This window comes from Protomyctophum bolini (assembly GCF_963924005.1).
Source record: "Protomyctophum bolini genome assembly, chromosome: 1".
Classification (NCBI taxonomy): domain Eukaryota; kingdom Metazoa; phylum Chordata; class Actinopteri; order Myctophiformes; family Myctophidae; genus Protomyctophum; species Protomyctophum bolini.
Genome location: NC_137862.1, coordinates 41768245 through 41790329, shown reverse-complemented (window position 1 = coordinate 41790329; position 22085 = coordinate 41768245). Strand labels below are relative to the sequence as shown.

Genomic DNA, 22085 nt, shown 5'->3' with positions numbered 1-22085 from the left:
GTCAAACATGCATTTGGAACTCAGAATGTATACACAGCCTATACTCAAAACTGCTCAATGCATCATCAGCGTCAGATGAAACATATTGTAATGCTTGGCTTGTGCTCACCACCATCATACAGAGAAAATGCATCATTCTTCGAGCTACTGAGTAATTCAATATTACTGTATTGGGAGAATATTTTTCATTTTTCTTGACTGAGTATAATTAATTATACAAAGTAGAGCCCTATACAGTAAGTCAATTGTAACACAGGATATCTTATGTTTAATATATGAAATGTTTATTCTTCTCACGGGCTGGTTAATGCCACAGCATTTGGCAACCCGCAGTTTAGCATATGACAGGGTAATGAGAATTAGAAACCATTTTGAGATTTTGGAAATCATGGCCAAAGGAATTTCTTTAGAAATGATCAAAGAATTCTCATAAATGTTTGAGACCAATTTGGCCAATTTGAGATTATAACCTCAATTTTGGCCAATTTGAGATTAGAACCATGTGACTGGTTTTGATAGTCACAGGATTCAGCCGTGTGTAACGATAAAAAACAATGGTAAATTAATTAACCATACGAATACAAGTTTTTTTGTATGAAGTATGAAGTTATGAAGTAATTCATATAGAAATAAGTGACGAGAAAGCACTTTAATTGTATGGAGAAAAATGACTTCATGTATTACAGATGGACCGTAAGAAAACACTCATAAAGTCCCGCCCCCTACATTATGCAAAGTGAGAATACACGCCTCGCACAATGCAGCGTGTGCGCTCATTCCATTGTTGCTCATTCCATCAGCAACAACCCTGTCTGTCTGTCTGTCTGTCTGTCTGTCTGTTGTCCGTCCGTCTGTCCTTCTCCCTTTTATGTCCATATATGGAGATCCCTGATGTTATCAGTATATGGCCATATATATTGTAATATAGGGGGGATTGTGCAGTGGTCCCTGTGCAGTGGTAAACGTCAGTGGAGAATGTGTGGATATCTGAAGAGTGCAACTGACTGTGGACTGACTCAAGTAATATATTTCACAACTAGGAAAAGCGCTAATATTATTATTATTATTTCAGATAGACAAAGAAAGTCACTACTGTTATATGACAACAACACTCTCAACTTTCCCCATCCAGAGGTCATGTATATGCACTCCCACAATGCTCTGCCGAAGTCACACCACTTGTTTGAGCAGTCAGAGTAACTCAGGACTAATTGAAGATGTATATCACACTGCAACAGTTGCATATTAACACACAAAACAAGGGCCAATTGATCATTAGGGCATCAATATGTAGTTTGCATAAAATTATTCCCTTTAAATAGTCTATGTTTGAGGTGACACAGGGTTGGCTCATCAATAATGTAAATGAGCCATTAGGGCATTAAGAGGCTGTCTGTGGGAATGAGGGACCGCCAGGCGTCACTGAGTTAATATCCAATACAGCACTCCCTGCCAGACAGGCCAATGGCTAGGCTGATTATACAGCACTCCCTGCCAGACAGGCCAATGGCTAGGCTGATTATACGCACAATTTATACCTACTGTATACCTGAGAGGATTAAAGACGATAGACCTTTCTCAAAAAAGACCAAAGACCAAAAGGTGCATGTTATATTGCATGGGTGTATTGGAAAGAGAGGCCATGTGCAATTATAGCGTTTTGGACACAAAGGTTTGCTCTGCCATGTCATTTCGACCAATGTTCAACATCACTGTAGCTGTGGCCGTCACGTACCATTTGTGTAATGAAATATGCAGCATAATGTTATCCTTGACACCGCTCCAAAGGAGAGTGATTACCAGTGATTACAGATGGTCCAATAGTCCTGAGGAGAATTCCCAATGAAGGAACAAGTCAGGGCTCATATCGGACCATGCCCCCTGTCTCCATCCATAAGTGCTCCAGGCTGCCGGCTGCAACCTTGAGACACTTTGCTCCCTTCTCTCTCTCTCTCTCTCTCTCTCTCCACACTCCGTGCTGGGTCTGCCAATAACAAGCAGCCAGACGAGTGTCAGCCAGGGAAGGAAATGTTTGCCATGGAAGTGGTTGTGTGGTCTTTTGTAACTCTGGTGCAACACACCGGGAGGGACAGCAACGCAATCCATCACACCATTGATTCCTGTTGGTGGAAAGATTCAAATCCACAGGCCAGAGAGCTGGGCCAGAATATAGCTCTTATTGGTCTATATACAGTAGCCATATAACCATACTAAATACTGGGGGTAGTATACGTTATGTGCTTTCAAACAAAAATGTCCTAGCGTACAGTAGATACAGTCTCACTGGTACCATAACAAGATGACCTCCTTAACACACGTTTATCTTTCTGAAGATAAACATTTATTCAAATTCAGTTCGGTGGTGTTCAAGTACCGTGTGTGTGTGTGTGTGTGTGTGTGTGTGTGTGTGTGTGTGTGTGTGCGTGCGTGTGCGTGCGTGCGTGCATGTGTATAAAGACAAAATGAAAGAGACAGCCGTTTAATGTCCTGCTCATTGAAACAAACGGTTAGGGTTCTTACATTACACATAAAAGAGCGAGGCTTTAACTAAATCAGTCTGTCTGTCTGTTTAGTTGTCATTTCTGCTGCGAGAGGATGCATGTTTTCATCTCATGAAGCAATAAGTAGAACAGAAGAGTCTTTAAATCACTTCACCGAGCATTTATTAAAAAAGAAAGAAAGTCCTGCACATAAATCTCGGCCAGCTTTCAAACCGTAATTATAGGAACGGGCTGATTTGTATGCAGTGGAGAGTCTGGGTATAAATATAATGAATACATGGCTAACTCTGTTGACGTTTTTGTGGACTTCATAATCTGTCTTATACAGAAGAGGCTAAAATGGAAATCCTGTATGATTTCCTTTTTTTTTCATAGAAGTGTATAATATATATTTGTAGTTTACGTCTTTAAATGTTCTGTTGAATCCAAAATGGAGGACCCTGATGTAAACAAGTCTTAGTGCTTTTTTGTTTGTTTTATCCTCGTAGCAGTTTCTGTATTGACCTGTGCTTTCCTTTAAAATGTATACCCATTCTACATACTGTGAAATAAAGAAAATGCAATCAATCAATCAATCAATCAATCGCAACATTGCAGTTCCTGGCCTTTCACATAACAGGGGGCAGCGGTGGATCAGGGGTCGAGTGGCCGGATGGGAACTGCAAGGTTCCCATGCCCGGGCTCCCCCAGAGTTAGTGTCGAAGTGTCCTTGAGCAAGACACTGAACCCCTAATTGCTCCTGATGTGCTGGTTGGTGCCTTGCATGGTTTCCTCCGCCATCGGTGTATGCATGTGTGTGTCTGAATGTGTGAAGCGCCTTTTGGATAAAGGCGCTATATAAATGCACCAAATGTATACCTGTGAGCAATCATGCAGTAGCTAGGGTATACAATAACATATTTCACTTCTCAGTAATTTCTTTAACCACATGAGACATGAACCCTATTCTGGCCAAAACAACAGTTATCGAAATTAGGCAAACATTCGGCACAAGTAAATAGCACGATGTACAAGCTCACAATGCTTTACACTGCGACCTTGTAGATGGGGTATTTTTTGGTGAAGACATTAGATATAGAGGGGGAAAAGGGGGGGGCAAGGATAGATTAGGCCCCTGGGCCTGGGGGACCCCCTGGTCAATGATGTATAAAGGGTTTAAGACAAGTGGTTGATACTGTAAGAAGAAAACATCAATGACAAATTCACTATAGCCACCATACTCGTACTCTCACAGCCCTTTAACCACTTTAAGCCCTGCTTTATGCTGCCGATTGGGAAAAAAGCCAAACTTTTTGGAGTGGATCTGAGATTTCTTAAGATTTTGAAAATGTCGTCCAAGGTTGAAAGTGTTTAAGATTTCACAGACTATACAGTGCACCAATCTTTGCATTGGATCTACCCACATGGGCCAAATAATACTACGGAGCCCTCAGGAGTTTGATTGATTTATTAACAGTATCTATTAACAGTTTGCAGAATTACAGTACATTTCAAGCACAACTCAATGCAAAAACTGTTAACTGTGGACACCATACACCAAACACCATAAATAATTTGTTTACAATAGGGCCCACCGTTTTCAATTCATCAAAACATTTAGAGACGTACAAATATACACTTCTATATAATCAAAAACAGGAAATCATCATAGTGTTAAAAATAAAAAAATATATATATATAGTGAGGAGGGAAAGGGGGTGGGTGGGGGATTTCACAGGGCCAGTTTCGAATTGCAGCCGTCCGTATGTGCCCTTTGAGATGGGGTTTGGGGAGTGAGGCCAAGTAGAAGCCTGACCAGTTTGTTTTGGGAAGTATGGAGTCTTGTAAGTACTATGTAAAAGCTGTATATGACACTCATTTACATGAACAAACTGTATACAAGCACGGGCACACACACACACACACACACACACACACACACACACACACACACACACACACACACACACACCATTTATTTGAATTGAAAGTTTTAAAGAACTAACATCACATGTGGGCTTATCCATTGTTGGCAGCTACAGAGTATGGTAACAGCAGGAGAAATAATTGAAAGGACTAAAGAGCCTCCTTCTGGAGTCACACGGTACTGCACCCTCTACATGTCATTGCATTGTCTGGGTCTACTGTGATCTTCTATCTGGTTTTCTGTGGCTGTCTTATTCTGTCTGTTAATCTTTCTGTAACTCTGTTTTGAGATCTGTTTGTTCTTAATTTAAACCTCACCCTCAAGTGTTGTCTTGTTTGCCCACTGCTCAGCTGCTCATTACCCAACACCAGCAAGGGCTTTTGAGTTCAAGGCTCCGTATTGATTGGTCCCCAGACCCTGAAATCAACCTTTGTGTCTCCTGTTGGCCCACTGTTAGCCAATCTACCACCAAGGAAAACAGCTATTGATCACCATGCTAATTCACATACAAACTATGCAGTGAACTAACTCCGCTTCAAAATATATATTATTTTTTCTTCTTTTTTCCCCCCTACCCTTTCTCTGTGGCACTTACAGTATTCCTAAATCAATATGTATAACAATGCCCTAATCGATACATATAGTAGGATTGTTTCTTTGGCGTGCTCGGCCAACATATAGAACAGGACAAAATGAATGAGGGGTTATAGCCCCACTGAGGCCCACTCCCACAGGATTAGATGTCCAGCCAATGCCCGGATGTGGTAGGACTGCATGTCACGTCATGGAATGACAAAGAAGCTGCCTTAAAAAGGATATGATCATGTCGGGACAGGGACACCCCACACCACTCTGTGCCTTATAGTCATCCCCTCTGACAGGGACACCCCACACCACTCTGTGCCTTATAGTCATCCCCTCTGACAGGGACACCCCACACCACTCTGTGCCTTATAGTCATCCCCTCTGACAGGGACACCCCACACCACTCTATGCCTTATAGTCATCCCCTCTGACAGGGACACCCCACACCACTCTATGCCTTATAGTCATCCCCTCTGACAGGGACACCCCACACCACTCTGTGCCTTATGGTCATCCCCTCTGACAGGGACACCCCACACCACTCTGTGCCTTATAGTCATCCCCTCTGACAGGGACACCCCACACCACTCTGTGCCTTATAGTCATCCCCTCTGACAGGGACACCCCACACCACTCTATGCCTTATAGTCATCCCCTCTGACAGGGACACCCCACACCACTCTATGCCTTATAGTCATCCCCTCTGACAGGGACACCCCACACCACTCTATGCCTTATAGTCATCCCCTCTGACAGGGACACCCCACACCACTCTGTGTCTTATAGTCATCCCCTCTGACAGGGACACCACTCTGTGCCCATGCCTTATGGTCATCCCCTCTGACAGGGACACCCCACACCACTCTGTGCCCATGCCTTATAGTCATCCCCTCTGACAGGGACACCCCACACCACTCGGTGCCCATGCCTTATAGTCATCCCCTCTGACAGGGACACCCCACACCACTCTGTGCCTTATGGTCATCCCCTCTGACAGGGACACCCCACACCACTCTGTGCCCATGCCTTATTGTCATCCCCTCTGACAGGGACACCCCACACCACTCTATGCCTTATGGTCATCCCCTCTGACAGGGACACCCCACACCACTCTGTGCCCATGCCTTATGGTCATCCCCTCTGACAGGGACACCCCACACCACTCTGTACCCATGCCTTATTGTCATCCCCTCTGACAGGGACACCCCACACCACTCTGTGCCTTATGGTCATCCCCTCTGACAGGGACACCCCACACCACTCTGTGTCTTATAGTCATCCCCTCTGACAGGGACACCCCACACCACTCTGTGCCTTATAGTCATCCCCTCTGACAGGGACACCCCACACCACTCTGTGCCTTATAGTCATCCCCTCTGACAGGGACACCCCACACCACTCTGTGCCCATGCCTTATGGTCATCCCCTCTGACAGGGACACCCCACACCACTCGGTGCCCATGCCTTATAGTCATCCCCTCTGACAGGGACACCCCACACCACTCTGTGCCTTATAGTCATCCCCTCTGACAGGGACACCCCACACCACTCTGTGCCCATGCCTTATGGTCATCCCCTCTGACAGGGACACCCCACACCACTCTGTGCCCATGCCTTATAGTCATCCCCTCTGACAGGGACACCCCACACCACTCTGTGCCCATGCCTTATGGTCATCCCCTCTGACAGGGACACCCCACACCACTCTGTGCCTTATAGTCATCCCCTCTGACAGGGACACCCCACACCACTCTGTGTCTTATAGTCATCCCCTCTGACAGGGAAACCCCACACCACTCTGTGTCTTATAGTCATCCCCTCTGACAGGGACACCCCACACCACTCGGTGCCCATGCCTTATAGTCATCCCCTCTGACAGGGACACCCCACACCACTCTGTGCCTTATAGTCATCCCCTCTGACAGGGACACCCCACACCACTCTGTGTCCATGCCTTATAGTCATCCCCTCTGACAGGGACACCCCACACCACTCTGTGCCCATGCCTTATGGTCATCCCCTCTGACAGGGACACCCCACACCACTCTGTGCCTTATAGTCATCCCCTCTGACAGGGACACCCCACACCACTCTGTGCCTTATAGTCATCCCCTCTGACAGGGACACCCCACACCACTCTGTGTCCATGCCTTATTGTCATCCCCTCTGACAGGGACACCCCACACCACTCGGTGCCCATGCCTTATAGTCATCCCCTCTGACAGGGACACCCCACACCACTCGGTGCCCATGCCTTATTGTCATCCCCTCTGACTGCCAGCACACCAGGGGGGGCTCGTTAGCACGACATTACGGATGTGACGAGCACGCCATAATGGGCCCAATTATCCCAAAACGTCGAATTTCACTCCAAAGGAAAAGGAGTGCGTGATGATTAATGGTGAACACTTAAGGGGGAAGAGTTAGACAACGCTGTTGGATGGGAGAAAATATGTATCAGGCTGCCACCACTACAGATGCTTCCTCCCGCCTGACAACTGCAATTCATTTGAGATGCTATTAACATGCATAATTATGCTAATCAAGCGGTAATTAAGTGCCAATTCATCAGAGACCATTTTTTGGGGGCCTGTAATTTCATCAAGCTTTGCTGTTGGGTTTGTTTTCTCTCTCACATATTTCTTTATATAATATTACCCAATGCTGTGCTCTCATCGCATCAAACAGCCCCTTGGCTGTGTGTTGGTGTCGTTTGTAAACAGGGTGTCCTCAAAGATTCAGTAATGAGTAACTCATTTTTGGTGCTTGAAATGGAGCTTCATTATGGCATATTCATGAATATAGAAGGGTTTAAGGACCATCCCAAACTTTCATGAGGAATTGATGTGACGCCTAAAGCCTGAATTATATGAACACATGTGAACATAATGTCCAAACTTGATTATGAACAAAAAAAACAATAATAAATAAAGGGCGTGTGTGTGTGTGTGTGTGTGTGTGTGTGTGTGTGTGTGTGTGTGTGTGTGTGTGTGTGTGTGTGTGTGTGTGTGTGTGTGTGTGTGTGTGTGTGTGTGTGTGTGTGTGTGTGTGTGTGTGTGTGTGTGTGTGTGTGTGTGTGTGTGTGTGTGTGTGTGTGTGTGTGTGTGTGTGGAATTAGGTCTGGGACCCCATAGGATTAGATGCTCCAGCCCATTGACAGGAATTCTGCTCCTGAAATCTGCTGAAATACTGCTATGAATTGACCTATCTGAGTCCACGGCTCACTTCATCTGAACTGAGATGCTTTACCAAGGAGTGTTGAATAATTCTGAAAAGCAGCAGCAAATATCAGCGAACCTCACCTCAGTGCCACCTAATAAAATACAGGAGTCATAAAGATTTATTGTAGCATTTTCTCAGATGATATTGCTACAGATTTCTGTAGACAGGCTTCACTAAACTCAATTTCCACTATAGTGTAGCCTAATGAGTGCTGTAGTTGTCCATCTACTTGAACCTCTACCATAACATTTAATGGCTGCAACAACACAAAGAAAGAAAGCAATAAGAAACCTTCCACAACATTTTTTAATTCTGTTTTTCTTGCACTAATATACTGTACCAGTTTAATCAGAACTGGCATCTCGCTGTCCAATTTCACCCAGAGAGGTAGACAGGTGTTCTCATCGGACATGAAAGCCTCTGGTGATGTGTGTCACTCTCCATCACCCATGACGGTGCGCCTGAGGTCAAGCAAACTGCTTGATTCCTTTCTACAACTCACTTGAGTTTCAGCACTTTTGTGACCTTCACACAATTTCTACACACATTTCTGCACTATATTGTTGACTGCGGCCGTTAATGACCCTCTTTAATCCATGCCATGCTCTTCTCATAGTCCCTTTGCATTTCAAGGGCCTTAATTGTGACCGAGCTTAGAAGATGTGTTTGAATAACGTGGCTTTGAGGGGGGTGGGAGGGTATTGTAGACATCCACGCAAATTCATGAATGTGACCATCTCCATTCGTGTCAATACATTTCACTTCATACAGAAAATATTTAGCATGGGACGAGAAAGACAATATTACTGTCGCAGTCTTTGCTTAATCACTCTCTGCAGAGAAACGGTAAAAATGTCAACATGCAGCGGACATGCTGTTTGTATATTACTTTGTTAAACAGACCAGACCTATTTCATTCCATACCAATTATGAACATGCCTACTAATGCTTCCAACACCAAAAGGTGTTCACTAAAAAGACAAAGTATGGTGCCTAATACGTGCATTGAGTGGGCACTCTACATGCACGGATGGCCATACAGCAGCAATAGACAGCATTGTGTTTATTATCACACACAAATTATCGGAAATTGCTCTTTGTGAATTACCACGCACATTGACAAATGCTTTGCTATTAGCCTACTCTTTAGAGCTGAGTTAAATCATCATGGAGACCAGGGCTAATTATCTTTGTGCAAGCTCTATGCACCACATGCTGTAGACACACGTTATCCATATGCAGTTGGAGCATTAACGATTGTCTTTGAACCATTCTCTCAAACACAACACCCTATACCTCAGTGACTCACCAAACCCAATAAACTAGGCCTAAAAGCAGGGGTGCTCAACTAGATTAAGCCGCTGTTCATATATTATGTATTATTTTATTTATTTTATTGTACGAAGGTACCACCCCTTCCCCACACGATGGAGCTGTGTAGCTTGAGAAAGGGTAGGTACATTTTCAGTGGCACATACAAGAGCACAACTTGAGTTCTGAGCCCAGTTCGTCCATCAAGTGCCATCTCCCTCTAAATTTGTAGCTACCTATTTCTGAGTTTTGAGAAGATTTTGTCTACCACCCCGACCAAAGACAGATTTCTCCATCTCATCCAATTTTTTTTAATAAAATTATACTTTACAATTATAAAATTGTAAAGTATTGCAATCCAATTCAAGTGAAATGTGTGTGTCTCTTTTTAGGGGCCTGGGTACCCCAAAATGAAAACTAAATAGTCGCAGGGCCCTCAAATTTGCTCCAGCCCGGGGGCCCTCAGCAAGGTAAATCCGGCTCTGCCTGGAGCAGACCCGTCGTTGATCCAGGCGACAGCGTGTGTGTTAATCGATGGCCGCCTGACAGGACCTTATGACTGCTTCATCATGACCAGCTCAGTGGCCTTGTGGTTAGAGTGTCCGCCCTGAGACTGGGAGGTTGGGGTTCGATGACTCGATCCCCGGCCAGGTCATAACATGTCATGTCATGTCCAGGGCGTGTACTTGTACCACCATGCTCTGCAAGGCTTAATCGCTTAGGCCTACTTCATCATGTACCGTCGCATTGAGTTCAGCAATGTAACTCCACACAACGGTGTGGCGGTTTAGCGCCTGGCCATGGGTTGACGACTAGACTACGCACCTTCAATAAGTCAGGGAAGGGCGTATATATGGAAAAGCACTACAAAGCATCTCTTCCTGACATTATTATTATTTTTTTTAAAGATCAAATTAAATACAGAAATCTGTTCAATGTACTTGTTTGTATCCAATGTTAGGGGCCCCCACGGTGCTGAAGGGGCCCCTCACAGTGCATGGCTTGCGGGCCCCTTCCCTACTCCAGTGGGACTGCCATATAAAGGCTCTTTATGGTTCTCAGTCCACAGCTGTGTTGTGTTTATGATAGGGATGAAGAGACCAGAGGTGATGAAACCCTTGCAGTTTGCAGCATTGCATTAGGCTTTCGGGGGGATGTACATGAAAAAGTGTGTTTCAAGTCATGGCATGTACCTGATGATAAAGCGTACCGTGTTTATAGAACCACCTGTGTGCCTTATCGGCAAAGGTTTTTTTTTTGTAATGTCAAAATCTCGAGTATACTCAAGAAACAGAGCAGGGTCATATAAGCCATTCTTTCAGAGTGCATCTATCAAAACGTGAGGAGGCTGCACGTATGCTGTGGCAGTTGGGTTACGTTAGGGAAAATCTATCTTATCCTCTTCCTGAAGATGGCCCGTGCCAATGCCATGTGCAGTGCTGGCTAAATGACCAGAGTGGTGACATGATGCTCTATCTCTTGTGGGTTGAAGGACTCCTTAAATGTCTCTATAATTGTCTTATCTCGTAGTGACTGATCTCTCTCCTGTCTCGCAGAGGCTCAGACACATTATTCAAGGCAGGGGGAAAAGACTGTCCTTTTTCAACCTCTAAGCACACATGACAGGGAGTTGTCTTGGCTAGCCATGAAAAAGGCTCTGGGCGCCAGGGGGGCTGATCATAACTGAGCTCCTTGACTTTATACCCCAAATCATATCCCATTATCTGAGTTTGCACTGCCATTACTGCGCAGTGTCTATCGAGGATATAGACCACATGCAGGAAATACGCACGCACGCACGCACGCACGCACGCACACACAGAGACAGACACAAACACACACACACACACACACACACACACACACACACACACACACACACACACACACACACACACACACACACACACACACACACACAGAGAGACAGACACACACACACACACACACACACACACACACACACACACACACACACACACACACACACACACACACACACACACACATGCACCAAAAGTAGAGGTAAATATTGGACAGGAAATAATGGGCAGGTTACGTTCGTAATGTGGGAAGCAGTTAGCATAGCTTTCTCTAGAGAGATGCCGAGCATTAGGAGGAGGAGGAGAGTTTGATGGCAGAGAAGGAGGCCCACACAGACAGTCGGCTGGTTGCTCCTTTTGATGACATGTCAGTGCTGGGCCGTGAGCTGCTCTGCTGCATCTGGGCAACTGCATCATCGTTGTGGCAGGCAGGCCTGTCAGGACAAACAGATACTGCTTGGGCAGTAGGCATATAGCACAGCACGCACGTACTGGCACCGCCCCAAACAGGGAATATGTTATCCAAACTGGCAAGCTGGTGGCAAGTTAATGACAGGAACAATCAGTGACATATAAAAGCAAGATTGCGCTTCACTAAAGACATCCGCACAGAGCACACACAGACCAAACTGACTGGGTGGAGTGGAGTTGCAAGCCTTTGACACAGAAAAAGCTATGGTCATACGAAATGATCGAATTTCACAATGCAATTGCAAGAGTGAAAAAGAGAGCAGACGAGAGAGAAAGAGAGAGAGAGACTCAAGACTGAAAAATAAAGAGCGAGTTAGAGTGAATGTACAGTAGATGTAAGAGGGGGGGGGGGGGGGGGGGGGGCACAGGAACATTGCCAAGAGGGGCAGATCATTTTTACATTGCATTACCGATCCAATGTTTTTATTTGTGATATAATTCAACTGAATCGACAGCCACAGTGGGAGAATAATGCGTAATCATTAGCAAAGGGTTTGCAAATTATTTATGTAATATAAGCCATGGTAATTTACTTGGGCTCTTTTTTCTTGCTGCCATTAACAAGTAACTTGGAATCCAATAAATGTCACAATCGCTTTCACTTAATTAAAACAATAGATATCATATTGCAAGGCTAGGTGTCAGTCATACCCAAGGCTCCTGCACGCAGCGATTTACAGTGATGCTTTATGAGAATGGGTGACACAAATAATAGCTATTAAACTGTCAGCCAATGGGGGCTAGATCACATTACTGGAATTAGCTAAGATGCACCATTACAAACAACGTCGTCCTTTCTCTCAACAGACACGTGTACACACTCTCTCTCTCTCTCTCTCTCTCTCTCTCTCTCTCATGCACGCACGCACACGCGCACACGCACGCACAAGCACACACCAACAAACAAAAGCAACAGTTTGTCTGTGGCTATATGCCACCTGTATACCACATTTTCATTTTTCACGTAAATCAAATTTTCATCACATCGAATATCATGTGAGAACAATCTTGTGTTCTGACAGCCATCTCCAACCTCATGTAGGCTATGTGGTATTTACAGATGTTTTGCTCAGTACACTAACTTTTAAACAAACTCTTACTGCTTGTAAGGTGACGACATGAGATACTGCAGTGACAGAGAAAAACTGTTTGACAGATGTCTAACAATGGAGGAAAAGTTATAATAATAATATTAATAATAATGTTAGAACACCTATCAAAACAAAGTTACAATGTTGCCTACTTTACATAAAATTGAAGAAAAAATTGCAGTGTGCAATAATTCACAATACAAAAGACAGAATCAATCAAATGTCAGCATCTCAATTCTCTTTGACAAAAGCACACAATAGCAAGAGATAACAAAATATATTAAAACATCAACTCTATAGTTTAAAAAATAACTATACATAGTAAAATACATGTTTGCCACTGGCTGCAGACTGTAACACAAGCAAGGCTATACTGTACAATACATCCACAGGCAACACTGACATCTGCTGGTTTTAAATCAGTATAGATTTATTTTTATTTTACAAAACTCAAAAACATTATTTCATCTTTATATTTAATTATGTGAATGTGTCCTGTACGCGCACTGGTAATCCAAATCCTGCTAGGCAAAAGAAAGAAAAGAAAAGAAAAAAAGAAGAAGAAAGAAACACCTCTTTTAAGTTACCAGCTTGGCACAAGTCTCTGTTCACCCATTTACACCCACAGAACCCAATACCCCAGAACCTGCAGACCGGCTATACAGCCCTCTAATTCCCATTTAACATGGATCATTGATTGGTGTTACACACTTTATCGGCAGGACTAATTTATTTATGAACTTGTCATTTCAAATCATTGATCAGGATGTCCTTCGTTAGGGAACTAATGATATGCAGAGGTAAAAGATTTCCTAATTATTGTGTTTGGTCTAATTGAGGCTGTGTGCTGCCGGGGGGTGGGGGGGTGGTTCAGCGGGCCGCTGCACTGCTGCCCTGTCTGCCAGACGACTGGACACGCCAGCAGAATCCTATTAGGAGAATCACTGAATCTGAGACGCAATGACAAACACCCACAGACAGCCCCTTCTGTCACAGATAACATTCTTGAGATACCCATATTTCATATAAGTGTGAGTCAAGACTTTCATAATGCAGAATGAGGTATTCCTGCCAAATTGCTGTCACTTTCACTTGCCAAGTGCAGGCAGGCGCCATTCTGCAGTGCAGTGGTGGTGTGGTACATGACAATTGCAGTGGTCAACGACACATAAATGGTGTATAAAGGAAGTTGAGTTGAGTATAACTGTATGTAGGAGCAGGAGATTTACCTCATGCTTCCTTCTATGGATGAGTGAGTATAGCCTGGTGGCGCGAGGTTAATGCATGAGTAGTCCAAGCCGCTTCTTTTCACCTGACAGGGTGGTATTTCCCCGGTAGGACATAACACGTTATTCCAACCAGTTCCTTTCCTCTCCATCAGGCGCCCCGGCTGGCCAGGGGGAAGCAGTATAGAGACCAGGATTACTGCATGTTTTTTGTGAGGGTATACCTACCCTATAGGGACACGGGGAGAGCATACACACTCCACACAGAAAGGCCCTTTTGCCCATAAAAAATAATAGATGCCTCATTGGCCGCTGCAGTTGCAGCATGTGTGCAAGAGGGGCCAACCCCACCCAGCACTGACGTGGAGGAGAGAACACACCCCCAGCACCCCCAGCGAATCTAACCGAGGACCTTCTATCTGTGAGGCAACAACAGCTACCTTTCTGACTGTGCCACCATGCCAAATTTAAATTACTTCATCGTTTATATTATGCAACCACATTAACTGCAAGGCTTTACGAAAAATATGACATTGGACACCTTTTCCAGAAGAGTACAACCACAGCGTTTTATTGTGCATTATATGCACAATTTCAAATTGAAAAATGCAGTCTTAAAATGTGAAAATTAAAATGTCAAATAGAGGTGAAATGTATGTTTACATCTTTCTAGTGACTGTAACACTGCTGTCAGCAAGCTTTGCCACTGGTTTATACGTCATTCACAGTACGTGGAAGCAAAGGAGACATGATGTGATTTCATATGATGACATGACACTTCATAATTTACCAAGGTATACCGTGACAAAGGCACCAGTGTGCAAATGGCATTATACTAGAGTGAGGTGATACATTTTGCTTAACACTGACATGTGATACAGCTCTGTTAATATACTGTTAATGATCCTCCATTAACTGCTTTTAGTCAACTAATAAATTAAACATGGTCAGGTTATAGCGATGTTTCATCATGAGAGGAATAATTCTACTTTCTGAATGTACTGTATGGTATTGTATACTAAACTACATCTACATGAGGTAGAATGGAGAAATTGTTCCACCATTTGGAAGGCAAGTCTTCTGCAATACAATATTGCCATCTAGTGAATAAGAAGCCAAACTATTTTTCAAAGCTCTTCATAAAAAGAAGAAGAAACTAAACACAGTCCATCTGATCTCTATTGGATTAGTCTTCTGGGAAATGTATTTTCCAGAAAAATATATTAAATAATTTATATTGGTTATATTGCTTTGACCTGGGGCTTTAGTTCACTTTACACTCCAAGAGTAAAAAAGTGTACTAAAACGTCTTAGTACCTTAATTCACATCGAGATTGGCAATTGCTTACAGCAATACAGTTCACATGTATGTATATTCATCCTCACAAAAATGGAACAATAAACACATGTCACTCTGCTATATATGTAATGTGTATATGATATCCACTGAACACTCTGCTGTTGATCATCTGTGCATATAAACAAATACAATACATTTAGTGGTGGACGGATAGAATGTATTGCATTTTTTTGTTGTTTGTTTGCGTTTTATTCCTGCATATGTCTTAATTGTTGATTTTGTGTGTGTAATCTCGAAGGCAATGCAAATGAGGGTGGACCTCAATGCTTTTTCGAGAATAAAAAAAAAAGGTTTCAATCAATCAATCAATCAATCAATCAGGGGGGGTGCTACCTGTGCATGGGGAGTATTGGCTGATGAATGAATATCAACATCCTAATACATCCTGATACTGGGGGGTCAAATTATGACAGGCAATTCCTGCTGTCAAAATATGACCCCCAGTCAAAAAACACTTTGTTTGAATAGACACTCATGCTTTCCAAGGTGTGATTTGGGCTGGGAGGAGGAGTAGGACTAAGGCCCTATACGTCCTCTCTGGACGTATAGCACAGTGGAAGGAATGAGTGCATTCGCCATGTATCTGAAGGAAGCCTGATCTAACCACTCTTAGATTTTGCTCCAGTTTATTCCTGAGTTTAAGTTTTGTTGTTTGGGTTTTTACTGTTTTTCCTTTAAATAATTAATATTTATATTTCAAGGTGTCCCTGTCCTATGTTTCTCTTTTGTTTCCTGAGCCCGGTATCTAGTAATGGCCCATTTGGTGTCTGTGACACCTCTTGCTTTGTGTCCCATGTTGGCTTGGTGTGGAATCTGCTATGTGTCCCCTATTCAAAGTCAGATTTTTGGCATGTTTAAACCTCCAGGAAAATCCGTGTCAAGGTTCTTAATCCACTGTTTTTCATTAAAACGTCTTTGTCCTACTGTCCAGATGGGATTGTGTTAAAGTCCAGAGCCTTTTAGAGCTTCAATGCCGTGAGCCATGAAATGTTGAACAAACCTTGTAGTTGTCTTTTTTGATGAGCAAATGAGCAAAATGGTTCGTTCCATGGAGAACGCCTATCCTAGGCGTGATCGCTTATATACCCGGGGCAGACCAAGTCGCAGTTGAAGGAAAAACATTGACTTACTGGCCTTGCAACGGCTTGGGATCCCACATGATGGAGGAAGTCATGTTGCTCTGGAGAGGGAAGTCTGGAGCACTCTGGTGGATTGTAGTCGCGACCCGACTACGGATAAGCGGTTGAAGATGGATGGATGGATGGACAACCATGTTGAGTTGCGACATGTTGCTTATAAATCAGCTATTTTCGCCAAATGTTCACCCCAGAATAGTGCTGTGGTCATACGGATGGAAATTAACGACTGATATGTTTGCACAATCATATTATTGATTTCACATTCATGTTTGTAGCATTAATTAATGTGCATTGTCCTTTCCAAATAAACAAATAAAGTAATGTTCTTAATGGTTTGGTGTATAGTTTAGAAAATTACTTGAATTGTATGAAAATTTTGATTTATTTTATGTGATACATCCTTTAACTTTAGTTTTATTTTCATCAAACAGATGATATCCAGAAAGCATATCACCAAAATACTGATCCATGACGTCTTAATTAGAAAAGGGGATCTCAAAATCAAACAGAGTGAGCTTCTTTATTCATAATTTAGGTCTCTTATGAGGCATCTACCGTATATGCAAGTTTTCTTGCATTTCCGATCTATACCAGTAGAGGGCAGTCTTGCATCAGGCATGAAAATAAAATTCTTTCAAAAATTAAATTATATAATGACATCCATTGGCACAAGTACGTTCTCCTGCACTGTTGTCAAGATCCTCAAGGTCATCTTCAGGAATTCAGGGATGTCATCAGACATTCAAAGTTGCTACTGTTCACAGAATTGTCTCTTTACACTGTAATGAAATATATTGCAAACATATGTTACCCTGAAGCAACTCCAATGTGAGATCTACCACATCCTAATTAAAGTCCAGGCCTATTAAAGTCCAGGCATTTCCAAATCATTACTGCTCAGAAACTCACCATCTTATCTTCAAGGTCTGAAAGGGAGATATCTTCAGTGGGTTCCTAATGGAAAATCAGCAGGACTTGAACATTAAAGGCATGAACTATCAAAATGTAAAATGGTAAATGGCACCTTTATCCAAAGCGCTTTACATAGATTGTGCATTACATTCACCCATTCACACACACATGTATACACTGATGGTGGCGGAAACTATATGGCACCAACCAGCACATCAGGAGCAATTAGGGGTTCAGAGTCTTGCTCAAGGACAATTTGACACTAACTCTGGGGGAGCCTGGGTTTGAGCTGGCAACCTTGCTGTTACCATCCACTCTACCCCTGAGCCACGGCCGCCCCAAAATGTATAGAATAAAGCTGTCCCAGTGGCAGAGCTCTTAGCTGGGTCTCCATAACCTGTCACCTATCATAATTACTCTAACCAGCAGCAAAGATCAGCAACAGCAATTTATTTTAATGGAAGCAGTTGATATAATTAGTACATCTTTTCCCTAAATGAAATTAAAGTAAAAACTAAATTAACTTAGATTTGGCCTGAGGCCAAACATTTGCAAGCATTATGCAACAGTGACATTAGGCTTTATTTTCAATACTAGCAGTATGAAAATTAATACATAGACCATTTGTCATACATGTGAAAGGTGCTGAGCTAAATTCTCAATAGAGAATTTCTCTGACAGTTTTCATGATTTCATGTTTTACAGTCATGAAAATATATGCCACAAACAAGCTTAAAGTAGCTGGTAATTATTATCACACTATGCTAAAAATCAAATCGTAGGCCTACATAATAACAAGCAATCCAAATTAAATCTACGGTAAGACAGCATGGTCAGCGAAATGCATTGAATTAAAGCAAAAGTGGAAGCTTGGTAAATGAAATCCCACATTTGAAGGAATGCAGAGAGAAAGCTTTCATAGCTTATATCAGACACAGTCACCATTCACCATGTTTAGATGAATCCCCGCTTTAGTGTATCCTGCAATTAACCAAATTAGCATCACCTGCTAATTATCATTGTAGCTCATCCTGGAATATCAGCACAAGAATTCCCATTGAATCACAGAATCACCTTGATTCAGGGTTAGAAAGTGTTTTTTTTGCAGGGGCAGAGGAGAGGGTGCAGTAAAAAGCTTATAGCTTAACAGTCATTGGTTTGGAGGAGAGCCCATATCAGCTTGAGCTTGTTATCCCCACCTGCTCCCTCTTCTCAGGTTGTGTGTCCAGGATAGGGCTGAGGCCCCTGAGCCCTGCGTAAGGTCGATGGGAGATCCCATTCATTGCAAGACCCCCACTGTCAATGGGGCAGATATAGTCGGCCGACTCGTCTGGTTTCCTCTTCCTCAGGTGACTGAATTGGGTGAAGCCCAGCTTCTTTGGCTGCAAAACAGAAAATTATATAACCACTTAAACCTATGGTATTCTGTCTTTCTTCTAACCTTTTTCAGTCTACGCCAAATTTCTTTGCCAAAGATAGCAGATCGACACAATTAATCACTTTGCAGCACGCTCTGAGCTTGTAGATCTGCTGTTTTTGGCGACGGTTCCCCGCAGAATAGCTAGGCCTGCTGGGGTTCAAGTAAAGCCTCTTAGTGAATGATTGTAATTCCATATTGCAAGCACATGCTGTCAGCTGTTATTCCTTGATGATATCTCACCCTGACTTTGGCCGTGGTGGTGAGGGGGACATGGCCTGTGGCGTTGGCGTACTCTCGTTTCTCCTGCGTAGCCTGATGCCCCACCAGGGCAGAGAAGGCGGAGGCGAGGTGACGTCGGAGCAGGGTCTTCTGAGGGGGGATGTTCAACAGCAGGGCCAAGGTTTCTGAGCTGAAACGAGGCTCCAGAATCTGTGTAGGGATGGAGGGAAAGACAAGGAGCATTCAGAGACACATGTGGTGGCCCATGAAGTTCTCAGTCGCCACGACTGATTTCAGTCCATAGAATGCTTTCACAGAAGACACGCTGGATTCTGTAATAGACAGTGGCCTTGTGTTTAGAATGTCTGCCCTGAAACTGGGAGGTCGGGGTTCGCTCCCCGCCTCCCCGGCCGGGTCATACCAAAGACTGTAAAAATGGGACCCAATGCCTCCCTGCTTGGCACTCAGCATCAAGGGTTGGATTGGGGGGTCAAATCTATACTAATCAAAGGATTCCCAAGTGCGGCACGGCTGCGGCTCACTGCTCCAAGAGATGGGTCAAATGTGGAGAACAAATTTCACTGCGGTAACATGTGTGACAAATCATACGACTTTGAGCCAGCATGTGTTCTGTGAAAGCATGCTGTGCACTGAAAATAGCAGATATACAAGCAGCGCTACTGAGCTTCTAGATTGGCTATTTTTCGTCATTAGTTATTTTAAGATGAAAGAATATTTGATGTGATCAAACTAGCAACATTAGCATACAAGTTTAGAAGCATCTTCCAGCAACATGAATGGTCTCTGCAGAAATGTCATGATTTCTTCAGCTTTGTCGGCCTAAAACATCATCATTACATTTTCAGTCTTGAGATTTGATTTTGCTGTATTCCGTGAGTGGCAGTGACAGCATTGCAATAGCTGTAGTTGTTAAGATATGTGGGATCAGAATATTATAATATGTTACAGTTACAGTGTGTGTATATGTCCGTATCAGATAAATATTACATGCATGTATAAAAAACACTGGGGGAAGGAAATATTATGTGCACTGGTTTCACTCACTATCAGCCCTCCATGGACTCCACTGCCCCTTAAATTAGGAGCATATTCAGCTAGATCTACCGCTCGTAGCCACTCCATCACACGATGGTTAGACCACTGCACAACCTCAGAGGGAGAGGGCTGCTTCTGGAAAACAAAAATAACAGGAAGATAATTCATTTACAATACGATTGCCTTGGTTTCGTTTCTTTTTTTAATTATAGTAATACCAGATGTTTAACAATAATTTAACTCTCAAGAATTAAAGATCTATAAGGGTCCATTAGGTTACCAACCCTCCAGCTGGTAACCACCTGGAACCCCCACAAGGATGGTGGTCCCCGGACCACTGAAAACCACTGTCCCACCTTACCTCCTCCCCTGGCCTGCGTCGAAGGCAGTGGGGGTTGAACTTGTTGGCGTGAAGGACATGGATTGCACATTTGACGCTGAGGTGGTGGAGCTGACTGGTCACCTTCAGAGTCAACAGGTCATTCTGGGAGAACAGTAAATAGGGGAGTGAGTTCATGTCTAGTAAAGTGCTTCAAATCAAAGTGTTAGCATACATTTTGCCTTTCAAAATTATTGAAAGGCAAAATGTGACTATTATTTTATTAGAATGACTGTCATTGTGTTTTTCTTCTTCTTGAAAGCATGGCAAAATAGCAAAATAGCAAAATAATATTGGTTAATTAGAGTATCTCTCTCATTCAGAGAGAGTATATGCTACTACAGACACCTGAAGTGATATGTCATAATAAGTTATTTGATGTTTTCACTCAAAATAATAATAAAAAAATATGAATGAAAAATTGATTGATTAATGCAGGTTATAGGCTATATACTTCCAGGTACTACATAGAGAGAGAGTTACCATAATACCACATGTTGGTGCCCAAATCAAGAACAACTGGAAATTAATAATTGGGGGCGCGACAGTTTACGTTTTGCGGTGAGATCAAAGCGTGACGGTGACGCAACTCTCTCGTCTTCACGCGGGCTCTTTAAATGCTACGGTTGCTCCGCCCCCTTCCCCTTTGTAAACACTAAACGAAAGACAGACAGCTTTCTCCAATGCTCCCTATTAGCATAAACTACAAGCTCTGTTATGTTTGAAGTAGGCTAAAAGAGTGAAATAAACAACTTGTAATCTAATTCCACCTCATGGAAGTTGAGTAGAGTCCTCGGGGAGACCAAATTGCTGAGTCACACGGTGTGCCGACTCCAAATGACAAACTGCCTGCGTTGGTTGCTTTCTTTACAAAGACTATTCTCCCAGGTGAGTTGGTTGGTGTAATGGCGTGTGTGTGTGTCAGGGTTGCCACCCGTCCCTTAAAATACAGAATAGTCCCTTATTTGAGAATTAAATTATGCGTCCCTTATTGAACCAATAAGGAACGCAGTTTGTTATTGTTTGTTACCTAAATACCCCCTACACGTCAACACTGCATTTAACAATAATGGACAAAACAAAACACACGACATATTAAAGTCAGCACACAATTGTTCTAGCGAGGCACACAGTACCTAAAGTAGCCCAAACTGTGGTTCCCTCCTTTTAATACTCTATGGTGGTTCCCAAAGTGGGGTCTGGGGACCCCCTGGAACTGGAAGTTTGTAACCAAATAGACCCTTATGGGTCTGTATCTCTGAGAGTGTACAAATGGAACCAAATGGATGAGAGTTAAATTAACATTGATTTTACAATATGAATTGGGGGTCCCAGAGATAGAAATGCCATTAAATGGGGGAATACATGTCCAACTGGTAGCTACTTGAAATTAAATGGGTTGAGAATGACTGCATGAAAATGTTCTCTTATGGGGGTCCCTGGCATATATTTTCTAATGGGGGT

The 22085-nt window shown here is 43.2% G+C and overlaps 1 protein-coding gene across 7 annotated transcripts in view; it reads right to left on the bottom strand.

Moving 5' to 3' along the window:
• Nucleotides 1-17142: 17142 nt before the first annotated feature.
• ppfibp2a (PPFIA binding protein 2a) overlaps nt 17143-22085 on the bottom strand; it is a 32662-nt gene continuing 27719 nt past the window's right edge. For 6 of the 7 annotated variants that reach the window (XM_080772025.1, XM_080772026.1, XM_080772027.1 and 3 more), the window contains 4 exons: nt 20604-20726; nt 20252-20377; nt 19208-19396; nt 17143-18929 (listed from right to left, as the gene is read on the bottom strand). In XM_080772025.1, coding sequence (XP_080628151.1) covers nt 18723-18929; nt 19208-19396; nt 20252-20377; nt 20604-20726 — 645 coding nt within the window. In that variant the 3' untranslated portion in view covers nt 17143-18722. The remainder of the gene's footprint in view (nt 18930-19207; nt 19397-20251; nt 20378-20603; nt 20727-22085) is intronic. The other variant, XR_013964596.1, reaches the window with a different exon arrangement.